The 24,841-nt window shown below is 40.0% G+C and overlaps 1 protein-coding gene across 1 annotated transcript in view; it reads left to right on the top strand.

The window, feature by feature from the left end:
* vil1 (villin 1) overlaps positions 1 to 24,841 on the top strand; it is a 91,394-nt gene that overhangs the window by 51,519 nt on the left and 15,034 nt on the right. The window contains exons 10-15 of the mRNA XM_067254896.1: positions 5,952 to 6,105; positions 6,323 to 6,423; positions 6,629 to 6,766; positions 6,928 to 7,086; positions 23,356 to 23,535; positions 23,810 to 23,955. Coding sequence (XP_067110997.1) covers positions 5,952 to 6,105; positions 6,323 to 6,423; positions 6,629 to 6,766; positions 6,928 to 7,086; positions 23,356 to 23,535; positions 23,810 to 23,955 — 878 coding nt within the window. The remainder of the gene's footprint in view (positions 1 to 5,951; positions 6,106 to 6,322; positions 6,424 to 6,628; positions 6,767 to 6,927; positions 7,087 to 23,355; positions 23,536 to 23,809; positions 23,956 to 24,841) is intronic.

Here is a 24,841-nt window from a genome sequence, read left to right as displayed (position 1 = left end):
CTGATTGATTGGGGGTAATGAGGCACTTAAGATGAGTCTATAAATTTCCCCAAAACTTTCGCATTTAGCTTATCGGCAATTTTTTGACAAGCTGCTTGTCTTGTTCTGGCAGCGGTGGCGGTGTTTGACTTAGCCATGATAATATGCTTATTGACTTCGTAGAGACTCATTATAATAGTTTGCTCGGATGGCGAGAATAGCCTATCACCGCTCTCTCTTTCGTCTTTTCTGCCATTATACCGTTAGAAAATCACGGTTTTGGTGATCGACCTTTCCTGCCTTTTGAAGTAGGACGTGCAAGTGCAATTTCCCTGATAAGTTTAGCCTGATTGAAATTAACCACATGATTTGGATGCGGATCAGCCGTTGACAAACCGATATTTGCTGTTCTCACTCATCTCGCTAATGTTAACGGGCTAAAGGGACAATTGATTAACTTAGCTTCAACCCTTACGACGAACGGGGCCCAGTTTGCTTCGACAACGGACGTGGAAACAACTAACGTTATCATTTCAAATGATATCTAGTCAATCTGTTGAAAACAGTGTTGTGTAGACACAATAGATTTATTTGTACGTTTTTATTTCAAGTCTCCACCTTCTTGTTTCAGTGAGTGCTGTTGGCCGTGTTGCGTCTTTGCTCAGCGCGCAGCTCATCTATAGACCAATTATTTGTTTGTAAACATTCGGGATGCGCGCGCAATGTGGTTGCAGAAAAACGGGAAAGGATAGCCTTTATAATGGCTAGAGAAGTGCACGGATTGTACAAATAGTTCAATTTAAAAAGACCAAAAAGGTAGAGGAGGACAGCCTTTAAGAGAGAAAGCGATTCCCCATTGATCTGTCACATCAGAATTTTGATTTGGGTTACGAAAGTCTTGAAATTTGAGTGAGAATGTCGCCCGGTAGACCGCATAGTCTTAGGCGGCAGCCATGCCTTCACGTCATGTCACAAAGTTCATAATTTTACAGTTTTACAGTCAATTCTACACCTAAAAAGTTGAGCAGGGCAGCTTTCAAGAGATATGGGAATTCTGCTTTTAGCCAGCTGGTCCGATTATTTTTGTGATTTGTGTAAAACTGGCAATCTGAATGACCCTGTTTTGACATTGTTAGCCTCAGTCAGACTCGGGTCGCTCACTGGCAGTGTGCACAATGTTGTATTTCACTCCATTCTACACTATAAACGTCAGGGAGGCCTGCCTTTTGTAGATACAAGCCTACTGAAGATAGCCAGCATCTCGGATTTCTTTAACCAAGTCTGTTTCATTCATCATTTGCCTGAGAAAGCGACCTCCGTTAGCCAGGCTAGTTTTGCCCAAGCCAAGTTTTGCCCATTCACTCCATTCTACACTAAAAACGTCAGGGAGGACTGCCTTTTGTAGATACGAACCTGCTGAAGATAGCCAGAATCTCGGATTTCTTTAACCGAGCCTGTTTCATTTGTCATTTGCCTTAGAAAGTGACCTCCGTTAGCCAGGCTAGTTTTGCCCGATCACATGGTCAGGCTATTTAAAGGTATCGGGGTCAAGTGACTTTTGTGCATGGACAAATTAAACGTAAATGTACTTGTCCTAAGGACAAGTGCCTCAAAAAGTTAATGTCAAGCCCTGAAATCCAGTGGCCAGAGATATATGATGACCTGATCGACACTCCAAGTGTATTATACCCATCTCAGCCGACACTCCAAGTGTATTATACCCGCTCAGCCATGAGGGAGTCGGGCTAGTAATCCGAAGGTTGCTAGTTCGATTCCCGGCCGTGCCAAATGACGTTGTGTCCTTGGGCAAGGCACTTCACCCTACTTGCCTCGGGGGGAATGTCCCCCCTGTACTTACTGTAAGTCGCTCTGGATAAGAGCGTCTGCTAAATGACTAAATGTAAATACCCGGGAGAAGTTTATTTCATGTCTTTTGCATCCGACATGCGCAGTTGAGCATGCTTGACAGTCGTGTGACGTAGGGTGATAATTGGTCTATATATTCATGAGCATACCATAAAAGGAGAAAACCTAGCGTTTTTCCCGGGAAAATTTCAGAGGATGTATCAGGGAGCATAGAACAGCACCCGGGCTATTTTCAGCCCCACCAATTTTACATACCCTATTCGGAGACCTTAAGGAACAGTGTGAAATACCCCCAAAAAACAGTCAATTACCCCTTTAAGAGGTTACAATGGGCCTCATTCACCAATATCTTCCTAAGTTATTTCTTAAATTTGTTCTTAAGAAAGTTCCTAAGAAAAATCTACGTGTGATTCATGACGTGTTCCTAAACAGCAGAATTGTTCGCAGGTGTGGTCTTAGAATGATGAATACCAATATTTCGTAAATTGAAAGTTTGCTCCTATTTAGCATAGGTAAACGCCCCGTTAATTCCCATAAAAGGGCATGAGATGGCAGGGCCGTGTGCACACAGAGAAATTTCAAAAATTAAGTTAGGCCTTTGTTGGCCTATGGTTATTATCGTCATAGCTGTGTATTCAGCTATGACCACTTGAGTTGAGATAAAGAGATGCATCTATTCACACTGATTTCAATAGAAGATATATTTTTACAATGTCCATGTATCAATCTTAGTATTTTTATGAAAACATGTTTTAAGTTGTGATTTACCACCACTGCCACTGCCCCCTAAACTAGGGTGACCAGACGTCCTCTTTTACCCGGACATGTCCTCTTTTTGAGACCTAAAAAATGAGTTCGGCAGGGATTACAAAATCGTCCGGAATTTTGCCTCGTCGGATATTTGTGTTTCTCTGGGTCTTTCACAAACTAGTTATTACGCCCTTACAAGTTTTGGAAAGGGTATCTCCCTTATGTTCCACCTTCCTGCGCGAGCTCTGACTGTAGAGAGAACTGTCATTGGTCGACCGCCCCCCCCCCCCCCCCCCCCCCGCGACGAAGGAAGTGTCCTCTTTTTCTCAAACTCAAATCTGGTCACCGTAACCCCCCCCCCGCCACCCGTCCCTTATTTTTATGTATTAAAGGTGCCAGCCCTAGCTGTATCTGGAGAAGGGTGCAGAACTGATGAAGTGAAAGATAAATGGTTTAACTTTAATCTGAATTCAGAAGCAAAAAAAACATATTTCAAAACATAGCCTAGAAGACAGTTGACTGTTACAAATATCCATGAGGACTGCTCTTGGTAGCCTAAAGCGTCCCAACAGGTAGGCTACTCGTCACTCTGCAAATAAATCGGTATGGTCACGGAAGATGCGTTGCCTCCTCAGGGCACGATCTGCAGAATTTTGCAGCAGCAATAAATACGCCATTGTGTGATGTTGTCCTAGTGTGCGGAATAAGCCTACTTTGGGCCTATAAATACTGTGATAAGTCACTTATTGTTGGATGGCAAGCCCTGCGTAGGTACTTTTCAAGTTTTGGCCGTACGCCATCTTCTGGTATGAAAGCTGCGCAATCTTTTATACATGAGGCCCCAGAAGTTCAAATCCACCTTCATCCTTAGAACCAGAGAGCACCGCTTTTTTTAGATGATGGTGCCTGTTTTTCCATACAAAGTTTGTAAACATGGTATTTATGTCTTTACATGTTGAATCATGGACATTGAGAGAAAGGGCAGGGTAGACAAATCTTGAAATCCCTTCTGCTTTAGTCAAAAGAATCCTTCCCAAAATAGAAATGTCTCTTTGAAGCCATAAATTCCATGTGGTCCTTGCAGATATGAATACCTAATTATTTTACACATTTCTTAACAGGTATATTAAAAGAAATTCCTCTTCAGTCTGATACAAACATAACATTTCACATTTAGATTTGTTAAGTGTTAAACCCGAAGCAGCTGAAAATGGGTCAATTAGGGTTATAGCATATTCAATCTAATGTTTGTCACTCAAAAAGAGAGCTGCATCCCCTAATTGAGTTAATCTAATTTCCTTACCAAAAATAGACAAACCTTTAATAATAGGATTATGTCGAATATGTAATGACAATAATTCAACCACCAAGAATGGTGAAATAGGACAGCCCTGGTGAACCGATCTCAGTACAGGAAATCTTTTTGTGGTGTTTGGATATAATATCACCGAGCTGTCAATATTTTTATAAAGCATTTCAACTGTAGATATAAAATGTTGTCCGAAATAAAAAAATCTGCAGTGCTTTGAGTAAAAAATAAAAAAGGGTTCTACCGTATCAAATGCTTTATAAAAGTCAAGAAATACTACCAGTGCATCAGTATTGATGTTATCAGAATAGTCCAACAGGTCGAGAACAAGTCTTATATTAAAGCTAATGTGATGGTTAGACATAAAGCCTGTTTGTGTTTCATTTATTATCTCATGAAGACCTCTTTTTAACCTTTTAGAAAACATTAATGATAAAATTTTGTAGTCAATATTTAAAAGAGTAATAGGTCTCCAATTTTCTATCAATAAGTGATGTTTATATTAAACCTTGCTTCATACTCGTGGACATTTCCTTTTTTAAAGTGCAGTCTTTGAATAAATCAAATAGAGGATTTTTAATGGTTTCCCAAAAATGCAAATAAAATTCGACTGAAAGCCCATCATTAACCGTAGATTTTCCTTTTTTCATTGAACTAACAGCCTCTGAGATTTCCACTTTAGTAATGGGATGTTCACATTCCATTTTAAAGTGTTCAGATATAGTTTGTGTAAATTATTTAACTGACTCAACACATCTATCACAATCACCAAATTGAATATTTGATATATTGCTATAAAATGTACCAACATATCTTGAAATGTCTAAAGAATTAGAGGTGATGTTATCATTAATTTGATTGTACAGGTCTCGTTATGAACGCATGCGTTGTGTGACTTCATGGCGACGTGTGACGTCCTGATGTCCTGATGTTTCTGACCATGGCTAGGTAGTTAGCCACCGTTAGCTTCACTTTTCTCCACAAAACTTAAACTAAACCATAACCGTCAAATGGAACGTTTGTGGGAATACAAGCAACGCAATCGAGACCAAGACCAACATTTTGATATCAACATTGTCTATGTAGTGCAAATATTCAAGTTTTTTTAGCGGTGGGAAAATAATAATAATAATAATAAATGTGAGATAACAATAGGTTGTGCTCTTGCCAAAGGCAAGCACACCCAATTATTTTTTTAATGTAACTTATACACACACAGATGGTGGAAGATTTAAATAAAAGTATATACGTGAAACCAGCTAAATGTAGGACCTAATCTTTTACTAAATCGCAGAAGTGTAGTAGCAGGGCTCTCAAGTTTTATCAAAAGTTTGGCGTGAGATTACCATACCGTGTTACTTATTGTCTAGTTCCAGCTAACCTGTTCCAGCCAATAGCCTAAAGTTTGACAGTAACATTAAATAAATCTGATATATGTGGGGTGTCACAGGACTGTAATAAACACTCCTACAAAAGTCAGAATATATCTCAAACCCTGGCCACTATAGATTCACTATTGTGAATTACACCTGTGGTCAACATTTCTCTTTAATTCATACTGTGTCAATGTGGAAGGTCGCGAGTATAGTCTCCATACAGTCAGGATATATGGTCATGCGGACAGAAAGCTCCTGCTGGAACCCTCGTGACTATCATAGATTAATATGGATTCACAGAGCCAAGCTTGTCGACATACATGTACGTGCTGGCATTAATGATCAATTTGAGAACACAGTGTCTGATACTTCTGAGAACACCAGGAGGCATACATCTAAGGCATACTTTGAAAATTAGTTTGTTTCCCACAACAATACCTTTACACTAACATTGTAGATAATTAAGGGAATAATCTTACTCTATCATTACTGTACTTTGGTACAATTATATTATTATTGTCAAACATAGCAGAAAGTAGTCAGTGGTAAATGTTCAGGAAGCTACTAGTGTTTCAAACTATATCAAGAACTACAACAAAGCCCTGAAATGTATAGCCTATGTATTTTTATTTATTTATTGTCCTCACTGATTGCTATTCTTGGTATTATAGGCATACAAAAAGGCAAAGTGCTACCCTCCCTCAACTTACGTGGAGACAGTGAATGATGGTTCAGAATCTTCAGTTTTTCGCCAGTTGTTTCAAAAGTGGGTGGTGAAGGGACAGATTACAGGGATGGGAACCACCAACAGCCCAGGAAAAATTGGTAAGCAAACATTTTAGAAAAGAATGTGTCAAAATAGCTAGTAACACTATAAACCTACAAATGTGGGTCTAACCCTAATTCAAATATTATTATTTTGGGTATAAGATTATTAAAACTGTTATATTTATATAAGTATCTGTACAATTATTATGTTATTGACCCTTTTTGAATGCTTATTAGTAATTATCTATTTTTTTCAATTATTCTTATGATGCAGCTAAGGTTGAGCAGGTCAAGTTTGATGCAACATCTATGCATGCAAGGCCTGACCTGGCAGCTCAGCAGAAAATGGTGGATGATGGATCAGGCGAAGCTGAGGTCAGAAACAACAACCAAACATTGTTGAAAACCTGAGATCTGGAATATCAATGTCATAGGTTAAAAGGCAAAAATCCTTGTTGAAACTAGTTAGTTTTTATGTGGATTCGGGGTATACTGTTGCATGTACATTTTTGTATCTAGGAATGAAGAACATTAACAACAGCTGCATCTTCTCAATATGTGATTTTCTTTCTCTAATAAGGTATGGAGGATAGAGGACAACGAGATGGTACCTGTAGAGAGGAAGTGGTTGGGTCACTTCTATGGAGGGGACTGCTACCTCATACTCTACAAATATGAAGTCAGCAGCAAGATCCATTACATCCTGTATATGTGGCAGGTCAGCATCCCATCATGGCTATGTTCCTTCTTCTAGTGTATTTGAATGTTTATACAATATGAAGGGTAGCCCCTTCAATTACATAATAATACAGAATGTTCCTGAACATGCCTTGGAAAGAACTTTTAACTGATCATATGCGGTTGATGTGATCAATGCAGGGTCGCCATGCAACCACAGCAGAGCTCACAGCCTGTGCTTTTCACGCTGTGGCCCTGGACCAGAAATACCATGGAGAGCCAGTCCAGGTCCGCGTACCAATGAGCAAAGAGCCACTTCACCTCATGGCTATATTCAAAGGAAAGATGGTGGTCTATGAGGTAAGTCACCCACTTTTAAACAAAATAGTCTATCTTAAATCTGTCTGCTGTTCTGAATTCACGACAAAAGTACACACATTTCATACGCTCTAACTTATCCTCTATCTTATATTGAAAGTGGTTAAAAATGAGGTTTTCTAAAAAAGTAATGCAGACTGAGAAGTTTTTGTCAGAATGGCTCTGTGAAATCGTCTTGATAAAGGATGATTTGCCTAACATGATCATATAAATATTTACATCATTAGAAAGCCCTAAATCTTGTCTTCAAAATGGTATAAACAGTTCAGGTATATTATTTGAAAAAGTCTGCTTATTCAGGCAGGAAAGTGTTAAACAGTGTCAAAAATTGACCCGATGAGAAACAGTTCTGTCAGTGCATGACGTTACAATTGAATTTGACTTGAACATTCTGAACCATTGAAACCCATTCATTTCTTTTTAGCACTTTAAACTTTAATACCTTAAAAACTTTAAAAGTTATCAATGAGAAAAGTAATAGCACACTTGAGCAGTTCAGACTTTATCAAATGAAGTTTGAACTGTGTTTCTAGCTTAAACGGTGTGAAAGGAGTAGGCGAGCAAAAAAAGTGTGAGGAAAATTAAAAAATAAACTAGAAAGGTACATTTCCTGAAGAAAATGTGTGTGTTTGCTGAAAGCAGTTGAAACGATTGTTTTGATGGCTTGAATAGTGAAGAAGGGTTTACAATTTTTTTTAAAGAGGTATGTGCTTTAAAAACTAAATGGTGAGAAAAAGTGTTAAAAGTATATCTGTCATTGTTCTGCATTGCGATATTTTCTTACTGTTGAAAATGTAGAAAAAACAGTGATGAAAAGAGTATCTTATTGACTTTCATAATTCATTCATTCAATAAATCATTTTTAATCGTTAAAAGTAGTGGTGGGCATAGATTAATTTTTTGAATCTAGATTAATCTCACTGTAATCTTGGCATTAATCTAGATTAAAATGTCTCATTTGAATTCCACCGAAGGCATTCAGAATATGTGTGCTAAATAATGACTAAAAGTAAGTCTTTGAGAACGGGTGGCGCATTAGAACAGGAGCTCATCTCCTGTTTCCAAAATGCATCACAAACTGCTTGAGAAGGCTGTTCTACTATGATAATTGGTGATGAAAATAAATTATGTTCAATACGATTGTGTTTATTAACTGTTTATTAGATTAGTTAGCTTGGCTGATAGAGCTGTGCTGACGGGCTTGCCTCGGTTGCACTCAAACAGTAGTTTGACGACGACTCTTCCCCTGCGCTACATCAGTGCTTGGCCCGGCATCTTCCGCCTTAGCTAAGGGATGCTTTGCGTTTAGGTGGTATTTGAGACTGGAAGAACTCCTACAGTAAACTAATTCCGCATAGCACAAGGTGCAAACAACCTAGTCTTGTCGAGGTTTCCATTGGGAAGCTTCTTAAAAATACATTTTCCCTGAAGCAAACCAGGCGGTTTCATAGCTGCATCCATGTTAGCACGTCACGTTTGATGTGATCATTTCATACACAAGGCATACACACAGGTTCGAAGACTCGTTCTAGCCCCCTACAGTGCAATTCGGCTAGGTATACATCCACGCTAAAATATCAAGGTGAAAGTCATCATAGCTTGCGTAGTATAGACCCAGCTCCCAACCCAACTTTGAGAATAGATTAACTCCAGCGTGTTAACGCCGATAACGGCCCACGACTAGTTAAAAGTATTAAAGAATGAAAGATTGAGAAACAGAAAAAAGTTTGAAGTTAGAAAAATGAGCAAATATAGTGATGAAGAGTATATTGCATAACAGTTATCAATATCATAGCAGACAAAAGTATGTCAGCAGTATGAAGGTGAAAAAAAAGTGTTGCTTTGAAACCAAAATGGTGAGACAGTGTTAAAGTATATCTGTCATTGTTATGCATTGCAATATTTTCTCACGGTTGAAAAAGGAGAAAAAAGAGTGATGAAAAGGGTATCTTATTTAATTTCATAAATGTTAAAGCGTTATGTTAGAGACATTTTATATTTTATTTCATTATAAACCTTTTACATGTTTAAACCCTTAGTATTAGTTAGACTTGTACACTTCTTATTTAAGATTCTTATATGTTTAATGTGTGCACCTTCCTGCCACAGTAAATTCCTTGTCTGTGTGATGTTTCTTGGCGAATAAAACCCATTCTGAAAAGTATTAATAATTGAAAGATGTAGAAACAGAAAAAAGTTTGAACAGTGAAGAGCGTTGGCCAATCGGATTGGTTCCTTGTTTCTTGTAACGTAGCAACTATTGGTCATTGTCAACATTTCTAACCTAGAATCTAGGTTTTAGGTTCAAGATGAAGGAGAAACTAATCATGTGTGCCTGCACAACCAGTCCTGTTCAGACACTTAATTTAAAGATTACATCAAAATAATAATCCATAGTGCAGGGTTGCCGATGTTGTCGTTGTCCCTGGTGAGTTTTTTAAATTCAATCTGGTCACATTATGTGACTTTGTTGTGCAACTGGAAAAGCTAGCTACTCTAACTCAGAATGCTGCTGCAAAAAAAGCAGAACTATTGTGGGTGGTAAATAAGATCATGCTACATCTAGCCAGCGGATCATTTCTTGCAAGTGTGTCAAAGTGGTATTTTTACAGACTGTATTAACACCGTAGGCGTGAATAATGCATGCATCGTCATTGTCGTTCATCTTTAGCCGAAGAAGCTAGAGAGAGGATGCAATGGGAGATTTCCTACAGTAAGCTAGATACTGCTTCAAATTGAAAACGGAGACCATCTTTTGATTAAAGACAAGTTCCTTAACCTCTGTTGTCAATATCGCCGATAAAAGGTAAATACTGTTACGAAGCATTTGTTTGTAGGTAACGAACGGTAGACGTAGCTAGTTTCGCCGTTCTATGGCAGCTACAGTACTGTATGATGACAGTCGTAGCTAGCGTTGTAAGCACTCGTCACTAGAATGGCCATAACTTTAAAACAAAAGATCATATTTCAAATATGTCTGCTGTTCTACATTGCCCACACAATTATGTATATATATATCAACTCTAACATGGCCTGTATCTTGAATTGAAAGTGCTCGAAAATTAGCTTGTCTAATGTATGGTGGACTGACAAAACATATTTGTCAAAGCAGAGCGAGCGGATGTCGTGGGAGAATTCCTACTGTGTTAGATTTACTGCTTCAAATTGAAAACGGAGAATATATTTAGAGTAAAGACAAGTTTCTTAACGTCTGTGTTCAATATCGTCAACTAAAAGTAACAACTTTTCAGTTACGATGCTTTTGTTCGTAGTAACGCCAGCTGCAGTAAACCTTTCGTGACCCCGGTTTGGCTGTTCGTGACAGTCGGATATGACAGTGTTGAGCCTCGATTTTTGCAGATTTCTGTGAAACTTTCTTAAAGAAAAATAATCTAGCTAGATTATGTACACCCTAAATTCAATGTACATACCTTGTTTGGCCAATTTGGTCGATTGTGGAAACAGTAGAACCGTTTTTAGTTATGGAGAGCCATCGCGCTAGCTTGGAATTGCGTTATCCCACTCATCACTTCAGTGGTCATAACGTTTAAACAAAATAGTCTATTTTAAATCTGTCTGCTGTTCTGAATTCACGACGAAAGTACGCACATTCCATACGCTCTAACTTATCCTCTATGTTGTAGTGAAAGTGGTTACAAATGAGGTTTTCTAAAAAAGTAATGCAGACGGAGAAGACTTTTGTCAGCATGGCTCCGTGAAATCGTCTTGATAAAGAATGATTTACCTAACATGATCATATAGATATTTACATCATTAGAAAGCCCTAAATCTTGTCTTCAAAATGGTATAAACAGTTCAGGTATATTATTTGAAAAAGTCTGCATATTCAGGCAGGAAAGTGTTAAACAGTGTCAAAAATTTATGCAGTGAGAAACAGTTCTGTCAGTGCATAACGTTACAATTGAATTTGACTTGAACATTCTGAACCATTGAAACCCATAATTTTTTTTTAGCACTTTAAACTTTAATACCTTAAAAACTTTACTAACGGTGTGAAAGGAGTAGGCGACGGAAAAAAGTGGGAGGAAAATTAAAAATAATAATAAGTATGCAGAATAACAATAGTGTTTTTGCTTGCAGCAAACACACTAATCAGAAAGGCATTTCCTGCTGAAAATGCGTTGGAATGCTGAAAGATGAAATTATTTTTCTTAAATTGCAGAAAATACAGAAATGAGAAAATACCTGCAAGCTGAAATGAATGTCAAAAATGTGTGAGTCACACAAAAGAGGCAGTGTGGAAACTGAACTGCATCATCTAACAACGCTAAGAGCTGAAATACAATGCAGGAAATGCTGAAAGCTGAACTGGTAAACAGAAGAAGAAGTAGGCCTAGGCTAGCTAGTCATAAAAAGAATATTATAGTCTTAACAGCTGAAATTATAGTTGGGATAGTAATAGTAGTAGCAGATGTGTGCATTGAGTGCGTTTACTCGGCTTTCTTAGTAGGATTCAATGTGTTGATTGAATGAAACATACAGCAGTAGGGCCGATACAGGAAGACACGGCGACACTTTGTTACTGAAGGATAATGGTGCAAGTTTTGTCCGTGGAGCGTACAACGATTAATAAAAAGAATCATGTAGACGCGCTTATTGAGTTATCGCATAACTAACTAGAGAGGGTACAATTCCTGGGGAAATTGTAGGGTGTGCTTGCTTGCGTCGGTTGCACAGGGGTCCGTTTTTGAATGACATTTTTACAACTGATATTTCTGTATATTTTATATAAAAATGCATACTTATTATTTATAAAGATGACATAGATTTAAAAGCATTTTTTTTTTTTGCTGCTCATTTACAACTGAAAATACGAGTGAAGTGTAGAATGAAATAGATGTCTTCTCATTTCCCCTGCAAGAGGCAGCCTCATCGTTGAAACAAAACGAATAAATTGGGCAGACCGGTGTAAAAATTGACCTAATCTCTATGACTTAGACGTCATTTTAAGTTTTTCCATTCTCAGGATATTTTCAGGCATTTAGCCTACTCATTGCATTCATTCATTAATAAAGAACCCCCTTTGAAGATTATTCTACGACGTTACCCGGCAGTAGAAGATGGAATCGCGATTCAAACAGTACCATCTGCTAACTGAAAATATGCCCCCCAAAACGTAAATAAGCTTGACATTTATTTAGTGGAAAATCGCTCATTCATAAAAAGCTCAGTGGTAGCGATCATTGTCAGTAACAACGCAAAATGCGATAGAGCCCTGTGTGGAGAAGCTGCCCCGGTAAATTGTACTACTACGGTACAGTACTAGACTACTGCTGTGTTCGTCTTGGTAGCGATTGCGTTGGTTGAATTGGATTTAACGTTCCGTTGTACGGTTTAAGCTGAAATTAATTATTTTCATGAACAGATTGACAACGTTTAGGCTGTGGCAATGAAGTTCAGGTTAGTAGTTAGATAGACTTTTGATTTAAGTAAGGGGAGTACCGAACATGTTCTGTCGCCGTTTGACTTCCTAAACAGCTGTTTAGTGTAGATGTTTTTGTACAGTAGTGTGTCTCGCGTAAGCTACAGCGTTGCAGTGAGCTACACTGGTTTGAAACCACAGGTAATGGTAATTTCACCAACAAATCGTTTTCTAATGTCAGATTAAATCCTACAACGAAAATGTATATGTGAGGAATGTTTATTTTAACGATTGAAAACAGATAACGCTACATCATAGACCACTGTAGTATGTGTTGCCCGGGCAACACAGGCTAATGTCATGATGCTAATACTTCAGTGAAATAGTAGACTACTGTTTCCGAAAGTAGATGTACTTCCTTAATAATATCAGCTTATATTGTACATTACGCATCACAATTGTGTGTCATATCACAAAGTAAAATGAGTAAATAGTTATCACCCTGGCCTCTTTTCTTGTGGCGTTTCTGCAGCTGCCTTGCAGTAAAGCTATAGTTAGTCTAGCTATCCCCCAAGTTAACAGATGCTAAACGAATGTTCTGGCAAAGGTAGTCACGCGTGTTTTCGTGACGTTAGTGACGCAGTGACGTTAGTAACGTCAGTGACTGTGGCTAGCAAATTAGCCACCGTTAGCTTCACTTTTCGCCGCAAAAACTTAACTTAAGCTTAAACCATGCAACGGAACGTAAATTCCAATAGAAGCAACTCAATCGCTACCAAGACGAAACCTTTGACACCTACGTTGTCTATGTAGGCCAAATATTGACTGAGTTTTAGGGGGGCAAAAAGAAATAAAAAGAATAATATATATGTGAGAGAACAAAGGTTGTGCTCTCGCCGAAGGCTTGAGCACACCCAATTACACATGTAAACGGAGTAATCGTATTATTGGCATAAACGGACAATTGCTAGTAATCGGGTTTCTCATGGTCAAGTAAACGTACCAATCACCTGTGTGAGAGTGAGTGGTGCGTGTCTGTCGTTACGGTGATGGTGCAGCTATGATTGCTAACGCGCTGAGGGCAGAGAATAAGAGAAATGTAGCTAGAATCCACACCTCAAACAAGATAACCTAGACGCAAAACTGTACGTCCAATCCAAAATCTAAGGATATTTTCCGAGACCCAAGACTCTGCCGAAACCAGAGATATTCTTTATATGTCTGTGCAGTCAGAAATACGACTCTACCTGCAGTTTCGAAAACGTGTTCCTTTTGCTTTCCTGGTGCGTGTTTGTTTGGTTGCCACGGTGATGGCGCAGCTGTGATGGCTAACGAGCTAGGCAGAGAGAAAAACGAACATTTACCTAGCATCCACACCTCAAACAAGTTGACCTAGACGCAAAACTATACGTCCAATCCAAAAAGTAAGGATATTTTCCGAGACCCAAGACTGCCGAAACCAGAGATGTCCTTTATATTTCTGTGTTAAAAATATTATGAATATTGATTTATATTAATTCAAGCATAAGAGGTACAAAGCTGAAAAGTCATGGTACTCATGGCCTGAAACTGCTGAATTTTTTGATAGCTGAACGGTTTTAATAGCTGAAGATTTGAAGGCGCTGAAAGGTGTCTTGGAAGAAATAGAAGAAGAAGATGCTTGAATAAAGATTCAAAGAATAATACTAAAAATGCTGCTTCAGCATTCCAACAACTAGAACTATTTTTTCAACGACAAATCCGAAGCTGCCCTCCACTCTAAGCGTTTCAGTCTGCACTCTAGGGTTTCACGTAAACACCCATGTAAATCTCAGAAACGGCTTGAAAAAGTCATGAAACATAATCAGTGATATTGAAAAAAGTTGAATAGATATCAAAAAGCTGAATTATTTAAAAATAGTTTAGGGTTTTGTCAACATTTTAAAGTTCAAATGGTGGCTCTAGCTGAAGGATTGAGGAAGAAGAAGGATTTGGAAGTTGAAGAAGTTTAAAGAAGTTTGAGAGGATTTGAAAGAACTCCATTGGAAACCCATGTTAAACATATTATGAATATTGATTGATGTTAATTCAAGCATAAGCGGTACAAAGCTGAAAAGTAATAGCACCCATGGCCTGAAACTGCTGGATTTTTTGATAGCTGAATGGTTTTAATAGCTGAAGATTTGAAGGCGCTGAAAGGTGCCACGGAAGAAATAGAAGATAAATAATAATAAAAATAATAAGTTGAATAAAGATTCAAAGAACAATACTTGGAATGCTGAAGGAGCATTCCAACAATAAGTATGCAGAATAACAATATTGTTTTTGCTTGCAGCAAACACACTAACTAGAAAGTGCATTTCCTCCAGAAAATGCGTTGGAATGCTGAAAGATGAATTATTTGTTTTTAAATTGCTGAAAATAGGCTACAGAAATGAGAAAATACCCGCAAGCTGAAAGCTGAAATGAATTTCAAAAATGTGTGAGTCACACAAAAAAGGCAGTGTGGAAGCTAAACTGCATCATCTAACAAAGCTAAGTGCTTAAATACAATGCGGGAGAATAAGTTTGAACGTTGTGAAGCAATCAAAGAAATGGTAGAATTTCAAGAGGCAGTGTGGAAGCTGAACTGCATCATCTAACAAAGCTAAGAGCTTAAATAGCCTACAATGCGGGAGAAGCTGAAAGCTGAACTGTTAAACTGTAGAAGTAGTAGAAGTAGTATATTCGTTTTAGTAGCTGAAATTATAGTGCTCGTAGTCTTTTAATGAGACGAGTTGACTGAATAGCTCTGTCTTGTGACTCCACTAATCAGCTAATACAAATCACCTGAGTGGTGCGTGTCTGTCGTTGCCATGGTGATGGTGCAGTTATGATTGCTAACGCGCTGAGGGCAGAGAATAACAGAAATGTAGCTAGAATCCACACCTCAAACAAGTTAACCTAGACGCAAAACTATACAAAAAACTATCCGTATATCAGCTTCTGTGAGGACTGCTGTATGCCAACACGCACCAGAGTGAGCTACAACTGTAGTGTTAAAGGCTTTGATATGACAGGATGTGATATAGCCTAGGAGGAGGGGCTGTAAAAGGTTATGGAAATAAAGGCATGGTGCTTAGCACCCGTCTCTCTGTGTGTTTATTTGTTAAGTTAGAATCACTTAACTCTACAACAACAACGACAAACCCTGGTTTACAGCTAAACTCAGAAGGTTGAGGTCAGAGAAAGAGGCCGCGTTTAGGAGTGGGGACAAGGACAGATTCAAGGAGTTGAAGAACAGGTTTAGCAAGGCGGTGAGAGAGGCTAAAAGACTGTACTCGGAGAGACTAGAACACCAATTCTCTGCAAACGACTCTGCTTCTGTCTGGAGAGGGCTCAGGCAGATCACCAACTACAAGCTCAGAGCCCCCCACTCCACTAACGACTCCTGCCTGGCCAACGACCTGAATGAGTTCTACTGCAGATTTGAAAGACAATTGGTCTTTCAAAGTAGTTCATTGGTCTTGAACTACCCCTTCCCACCCATGAGGCCTCCCCCCTCTACAGTGACGACTCTCTCCATTCAGGAGAGAGAAGTGAACAAACTGTTCAGACAGAACCCCCGCAAAGCAGCTGGGCCGGACTCTGTCTCTCCAGCCACCCTCAAGAACTGGCTGGCCAGCTGTCTCCGGCTACATCTTTAACACCTCTCTTGAGACATGCCATGTCTCAAGTCCTCCACCATCATCCCTGTGCCCAAAAAGCCAAGGCCAACAGGACTTAATGACTACAGACCACAGTTGCCCTGACCTCTGTGGTAATGAAGTCTTTTGAGCGCCTGGTGCTGGCACACCTTAAATCCATCACAGATCCTCTACTGGACCCCCTGCAGTTTGCCTACAGAGCCAACAGGTCTGTGGACGATGCAGTTAACATGGCCCTCCACTTCACCCTACAGCACCTGGACTCCCCAGAATCCTATGCCAGGATCCTGTTTGTGGACTTCAGCTCTGCCTTCAATACCATCATCCCCGCCCTGCTTCAGGACAAGCTCTCCCAGCTGAACGTGCCTGATTCCACCTGCAGGTGGATCACAGACTTCCTGTCTGACAGGAAGCAGTGCGTTAAGCTGGGAACACAAGTCTCTGACTCCCGGTCCATCAGCACTGGATCACCCCAGGGCTGCGTCCTTTCACCTCTGCTCTTCTCCCTGTACACCAACAGCTGCACCTCTATAGTCATCCGTCCGTCAAACTCCTGAAGTTTGCGGACGACACCACCCTCATTGGGCTCATCTCTGGTGGAGACGAGTTTGATTATAGGTGGGAAGCGGCCAACCTGGTGACCTGGTGCAGCCAGAACAACCTAGAGCTCAATGCTCTTAACCCTTGTGTTATCTTTGGGTCATTCTGACCCATAAGTCATTGTGACCCACCGTCGTATTGCGACAACTTTACCGCATACAAAAACAAAGTGAAGCATTTTCTTTTAATCGTGGGCTGTCTCAGACCCCCCACATTGCAAAGTTTAAAAGAAAATAATTTTTATTTGTTTTTGTATTCTGTAAAATTGGGTAAACACAACGATGGTTCGTTATGAACCTTTGGGTCATGTGACCCGAAGGCAGCACAAGGGTTAAGACAGTGGAGATGGTTGAGGACTTCAGGAAGAATACAGCCCCACTCACCCCCATCACCCTGTGTGACTCCCCAGTCAACACTGTGGAGTCCTTCCGCTTCCTATGGCAGCTGAAGAAATTCAACCTGCCAAAGACAATGATGGTGCACTTCTACACAGCCATCATTGAGTCCATCCTCACCTCCTCCATCACCATCTGGTACGCTGCTGCCACTGCCAAGGACAAGAGCAGGCTGCAGCGTATCATCCGCACTGCTGAGAAGGTGATCGGCTGCAATCTGCCTGCCCTCGAGGACCTGCACACCTCGAGGACCCTGAGGCGAGTGAGGAAGATTGTGGCCGACTCCTCCCACCCTGATCACTCCCTGTTTCAGTCACTCCCCTCCGGCAGAAGGCTGTGGTCCATCAGGACCAAGGCCACAAAAACTGTTTCTTCCCTTCCGTTGTTGGCCTCTTCAACAAGGCCAAGGGTTTACACTGACTTCATGACTCAATGTCCTTAAAACACACTGCTTTTTGCACTGCACAACACAATCTTGTACCATTACATTTGTAATGGTACATCTTTTTACATTTGTATTTTTTGTATTTTTATATTGTAAATTACTGCAACTTATATTTTATTGTATAGTTTATTTTAATTCTAATTCCACTTAGTATTGCTAGTGATGTACCCGTAGTATAGTTAGTCCTCATATTTACATTTTTGATTCCTATATGTTTAATGTTTGCACCTTCCTGCCAAAGCAAATTCCTTGTCTGTGCAAACTTTCATGATGAATAAAACCCATTCTGATTCTGATATTCGTTCACAAGTAATAATTACAGGTTTTGTTATTTAAACTTTTTTGTACTTAACTTACAGTTCAGTACAGTGTAATTGTTTGCCGCGATAATTAAATGCTAATGTAAAATGACCATTTAAAATCATGCAAACTGTCATGATGCATTATTGTAATGCAGGAATTTCTTTTAAAGGGGTGATTGACTGGGTGTTTAGGGTATTTCACACTGTTCCTTAAGGTCTCCGAATAGGGCATGTAACATTGGTTAGGCTGAAAATGGCACGGGTGCTGTTCCATGCCCCCTGATACATCCAGTGACATTTTCCCGGGAAAAAACGCTATGTTTTTTCCTTTTATGGTATGCTTATGAATATATAGATGAGCTGCGCGCTGATTGGTTGGTTTACAACAAGTGAAGCTGAGGAGCAAAGATGCAACACGGCCAACAGCACTCACTGAAACAACGAAGGTGGAGACTTGAAATAAAAACGAACAAATAAATCTATTGTGTCTACACAACACTGTTTTTAACAAATTGACTAGATATAATTTGAAATGATTACGTTAGTTGTTTCCACTTCTGTTGTCGAAGCAAACAGGATCGCCTTAGGCGGGTAACGTTAGCACTACAGCTTAGCAAACAAACTATCGTGATTCAACTCAGCTTCAGTTAGCTCTAGCAGTACCAGGGAGTCAGGTGGCTGAGCGGTTAGGGAATCGGGCTAGTAATCAGAAGGTTGCCAGTTCGATTCCCGGCCGTGCCAAATGACGCTGTTCCCTTGGGAAAGGCACTTCACCCTACTTGTCTCGGGGGAATGTCCCTGTACTTACTGTAAGTCGCTCTGGATAAGAGCGTCTGCTAAATGACTAAAATGTAAATGTAAAATGTAGCTATCTTGCTGAAAAATATATCTGGAGAAACATGCATCTTGAATTGTAGATTTACATGACAACATGGGTTATTTATTTGAATGAAACACAGTCAGGAACATGAAATAATGTTATCCCCATTGCCAATAAACTAGGCTAAATAATCACACATTCTACCTATGCTCTTGCGTTAGCAAGCTAAACTAGTTTACATGCCTACAGTCTAGGTGTTTTGCTATCTAGCTGTTCTTGCATTCCTTGCAAATCAGCGTTAATAAATAGGGATATTCCCATAGATAAACATCAGCCATGCCTGTCTAGTGTCTTGTTCTTTGGGAATATGGTAAAAAGTGTCAGGATTCCCGGTACAGCCTGGAACACTGCATTTACGGCGCTCCATTTTAAATATCTTGAAAACTTAAAAAGTGTCGGAGATCCACGCGACCTCCGTTTATGTTCCTGGACCAGAAAACCAGAGGGCGGGTAAATGTAAATCTGGGGGCGTGACAAAGTTGATGCTGCAACTTGTGACGTCACAAGGTTTCAAAAGCTAGCTTTTGCAAGTTGCAGTTTCAAAATAGTAGTGAGAAGTGAAATGTTGATAGGAAAGAGGTTTCAATGGACTTTGAGGTTCACTGTATGTCTATTTTACACACCAAGATGTCATTTTTCAACTATGACAAGGTAAAATCGGTTTTGCAATCAATCGCCCCTTTAAAATATTATCTGCTGGTTTACATGCACTAACATATAGGCCTGTAAAACCACTGAGTGATATGACGAGAAGATAGTGACGCGCTACGGTCTTGAAGTCTCAAACAAACTATGATGCTAGCAGTAATTGAATCATTGGTGAACATAAGGTTTAATGCATGTAAAAGCACAACTCCGTTTGAGTGAAATTGGGTAATAACCCACGCTGCTAAGAAGGTATGCCCCGACTGCGTGATATGATGAGATGCTAGTGACCCGCTAAGGTCTCGGAGTCTCCTGCATGAACAGGTTCTGCCCGATTAGCAAGCTATTTTTACTAATGTTTTGTTAGCGATTGAATGGTAATGCAAGCTAGCTAAAAACAATGTTAGTTAGCTTGGCTAAACTGGTTTTCATAGCAACAGAAATCAACAAATCAGATCAATCGAACTTTATTCAGAAAGGGGGGGGGGGGGGTGGCGGGAACATTAAAAGTGTAGGGTACAGTAAAGTGAAATGGAACGCGTCTTTCTGCCTTGAAGCTGCGTGCGCACCCTCATTGTTTGTAAACACAAGACCCCAATCTTTATGTAAAGATAACATCCAAGTTAACAATTTCGCCAAATCTGACTGCAGCTTTGTATACCATATGTACTGTGTTATGGTTGGTTGAGTTAAAAAACTTCGTAAATGAATTAAATGTAAAATCCAACTATAAATGTATAAAAGAGAGTTCCAATCAAATCAGAATTTTTTTTAAACCTAGAGGTTTAAAAGGCTACCTTTGCCTAAACTGACATGCACCAACTCAGAGTTTCAACACCATTTACACATTTAGTCTCTATTTTTTACTCTACTCTTAACGCATGACTATGTTTAACTTAATGTCTGCACCTCTCTGTCACCAACTGTCTGTGGAGTGGGGGGTGGGGGCTTCATATCCAACAAATGACACCCCTGAACTTCTAAAACAGATCTAATGGCCTACTACAATTGTAAATATCCTATGGATTCTTCTCCAATTGGGCCTCGATACAATGCCATCTAATATATTTTGCCCATTTTGCCCATTTTTGGGGGACTTTCCACACCAGCACCCTTTGCCCTGTTCCTCTATTCTACCCTACTACATGTGTTTTATTATAAATGTATAAAAGAGAGATTTTTTTAAACCTAAAGGTTTAAAAGGCTACCGTTGCCTAAACGTACATGCACCAACTCAGAGCACTGAGTTTCAACATCCATTTACACATGTAGGGCCCTATTTTAATGATCTGAAACGGAAGTATCAAACGCGAAACTCAAGTCACTTTGTGGGCGGGACTCCGGCGCTGTTGCTATTATACCGTCGGGATAAATGACTCTTGCGCCCGACACAAATCTAAAATTGGTTGGTCTGAAGTAGCTACATTACTCATAGGTGTGGTTTGGGCGTAATGTGCAATAAACCAATCAGAGCGTCATCTCACATTCCCTTTAAGAGCAGGTGCGCTTGTTCCATGGCGGATTGCTATTATAATCAAGAGTATATGGCTGCAGCCTACAGCCTCCTGCCTCATGCCCTCCCGTCTCATGCTTCTACTTTTCAAAATAAAAGCTTGTCTGGTCCGCTATTTCTTCTTCCTACTTTGTTGTACGTGTTTTTTTTAAAGCTAGACTACAAACTAAAAATCCATTCTACAGCTGCAGCCTGGGAGGCCCGGTTGAGTTTAGGCGTCACAACCACGGTTGAGGTTAGGATTAGTTTAAGGCCAGGAGTCGTAGCAGAGGAGAGAGGTTAAGGTCAGCAAGCAGAGTCAAGTAAGAGCACAGAGGTCGAGGTTAAGGTTAGGCACAACCACGACGGTTGGGGGACAATGATGGTCGGTACAGCACACCATGCATTTTGTCACCTGCGATGTGTTCTTTTTTTTAAAGACACTGATGTGTACCTTAAGGAAAATCACAAAAAGAAACCATCAAAGTCTGCAACCATAAATTTCTCTAGGTAACGTTAGCTAATATTCGCTAACAAATGTCAACATAAAACATGCTGATGCAGTTTTAAATGAAGGTCATCGCAGGTTTCATCAAATATACGTTAAGATCAGGGACAGAACAATAACATCCAGAAATCAGCAAACTATATGGATAACATTTTTCAATTTCAAGTTTTTCAATTTATTGCAACAAACGTGCTCACGAACTTACCTTTAACTCCATCCCTAAAATAATTTGCGATTTAGTATTTTTGACCCTCTGAACTTACCATTGGACAGCCTGGGCATGAGATGGGAGGGCATGAGATGGGAGGGCATGAGACGGGAGGCTGCAGCCATACCCATCTCATTATAATGGCGGATTTGCCAGGCGCACGCCAAGAGCGGTTCACAGCCGAGGAGACCGACGTTCTCGTCAGGGCCGTAAAAGATAGAGAAGTGACATTATATGTGGGAGAAGAAACCCACCCAAAGCTTTGGTTAAACAGGCGTGGGAGGAAATTGCCACAAATCAAGTTCACATACATAGAGATTTCTCATGAAAATAGTTGTAATCATTGACATGAAAGAAATGTAACACAGCCATACAATAAATCAAAACAATGTAACGCAGCTTCGCAGAAAGAAGACCCTAGCCTCGCCAGCAGTGCGCACGGACCAAGCATGCACCCTTAAAATAGCATCTGAATAACGCGCCACTGACTTTAGACTATGTTTTTCCTGGTCTGTGGCGGAATTGTTTTCTGAAACTGCAAAATAGCACCAGGGAACTTTTGTGCCGGAACACGCCTCTTCTTTTCGCTGAACCGCCCCCGGGAGCGCAAGTTAATTCCCTAATTTACCGATGTGCGTCTGTGAAGAGAAAAGTCAGCTGAGCGTGGAGTGCAAAATAGGAATGATACATGCGTCAGTGTACAAAGTCAATTGCGCTGGGAGCAAGATAGGGCCCATTGTCTCTTCTCCAATTGGGCCTTAATACAATGCCATCTAATATTTTCTGCCCGTTCTGGGCAGATGAGACTCAGGAGAGTGAATTAGAGATAATGGTAGTGGGAGGGTGTTGCACTTTTCTGCTTCTCTTTTTCGCCACTCCTATGAAACATTTCTGGAGTGCCACTGTTTTTGCTTTTGTTAGTGCTTGCAATGCTGGGAAGAAAACTATATGACAACAATAGTGTTAAATGTAACTGGCCTTTCTAACAGTACAACTGGCCCCAGATTGCCCCCCCATGGTCTAGAACATCCCCTAGTTGCAAATCAAATCAAGACAAGAGCCTTTTCATAAGGCACAGTGGCGGACTCATGCTGTCTGAGGCCGTCAAATGTCAGCACTCATGGAATTCCTCTTGTCCAATCAAAGTAGGCCTACTTGGTTGGAACAAACTGTTGTGTACACATTTATATTCAAATGATAAACAAACAACTAATTTACATTTTACATATACATTTTAGTCATTTAGCAGACACTCTTATCCAGAGCGACTTACAGTAAGTACAGGGACATTCCCCCGAGGCAAGTAGGGTGAAGTGCCTTGCCCAAGGACACAACGTCATTTTGACACAGCTGGGAATCGAACTGGCAACCTTCAGATTACTAGCCCGATTCCCTAACCACTCAGCCACCAGTGACTCCCTGGTACTGCTAGAGCTAACTGAAGCTGAGTTGAATCACGATAGGTTGTTTGCTAAGCTGTAGTGCTAACATTAACCGCCTAAGGCGATCCTGTTTGCTTCGACAACAGAAGTGGAAACAACTAACGTAATAATTTCAAATTATATCTGCATTCACTCTTATTTCCATAGGTATTGTGGTCTCAAACTAGCATAACTACATATATGTATCCTACACATACATAACACATTTTAAGTAAATTGTTGTAGTTTCTATAGCGTGGAGAATATAAATGTCACCACCAGTTGGTTTTGGTTGTGTTTTTTAAAGGAGGGGAGCTCCAGAATAAGCACCACACAAACCCTGCCTGCTGTCCGTCTGTTCCACGTGCACGGCACAAATGAATTCAACACCCGTGCCATTGAAGTGCCAGCTCGCTCTTCTTCCCTCAACTCCAATGACGTGTTTGTGTTCAGCACAGATACATGCTGCTACCTGTGGTATGGAAAGGTTAGCACACAATTTAGGTCTATGGATTATGATGGTTTTAACCTATAATAATAAAGTGCCATTGGTTGTTTAAACATATCAGAGAGTGAGATTGGTTCCCAATTACTGCATGATAAAGTGATTATAGTATCTGTAAATTGTATATAAAATAACTGTTATCATTATTGAGGACTTTACAGAATAAAAACAGATAAGCCATAGGTGATGCTAAACTCAATAGGACACAACATCATAACATGCCTTAGCAGTGTACATACTTTTGTGTCTATTCTAGGGCTGCAGTGGTGATGAGCGAGAGATGGGCAAATCTGTGGCAGACATAATCTCCAGGAGGGAAAAGCAAGTCCTCGCAGAGGGCCAGGAGCCAGCACACTTCTGGGTGAACCTGGGAGGAAAGTCCCAGTATGCCAGCAGCAAGAGGTCCTATGCATATACTAAATTTCAATCTTCATAGCACTGGTTCTTCTGCAGTCCAATAGTTTACTGGTTTTTAGTTGTTGTTTTTACTGTTTTCCTTTTCTTGCATATTACTTAAGTTTAAGTGTTGAAGAAGTCACTCAGTATAAAAAACACCATGTTTAGGATCACTAAAATACGCATAATTTGCTGTTTAGCTAAGCTTCCAGTTGAGTTGTGGGTGTGTGATGTGATTGAAATTGCATCACGGTGTATCCGGCTTTCCTTACTTACAGTACGGATAGGGGGTCAAATGACCCCTGAGTCTTCAGACAGGGACGTTGTTACTGACAGTTAATGATCACTAGATGGCACTTGCACGTGGCCAAGGCAAGGTTGGAAAATGAACTGGCTTTCATCAATCTGTCATTCCTTTCCGTGTTGATAGTCGATGACTATTTCATTAGAACGTTTGTTGCCTAGCCCTTCAATCATTCAGCAAATCGTAATTTTTCTATAAAATATGTCATAAATGTTGCAGGTTAGACTGCAGTTGGTCTATAAATGCATAGCACAACATAAGCAACATTCTATTGTCGGCTGACAATGATCACGTTGTTGTCCCCAGTCATAAGTATAAACACACAGGGACATCATAGACATGCAATGGTCTGATATATCCAGTTATCCTGGTAAAACATTATTATCAGGGCACGGTCCAAGTATTGCAAATATGAGAGGCAAGTGTAATTAGTTTGTAAAATCAAATATTTCTTCTGAAATTCGTCGTTTTAATTACTGTAATATTGGGACTCCAGTTCCCAGTGTGGATCCCAGGCTATGCATGAGCAGTTGTGCATTATGTGTGCAAATGAAGTTTGCATTCGATAAATCCAGTAGGCGGCTTATC

The sequence above is a fragment of the Osmerus mordax genome, chromosome 2 (assembly GCF_038355195.1).
Source record: "Osmerus mordax isolate fOsmMor3 chromosome 2, fOsmMor3.pri, whole genome shotgun sequence".
Taxonomy (NCBI): domain Eukaryota; kingdom Metazoa; phylum Chordata; class Actinopteri; order Osmeriformes; family Osmeridae; genus Osmerus; species Osmerus mordax.
This window is presented reverse-complemented; position numbering and strand designations above follow the sequence as displayed.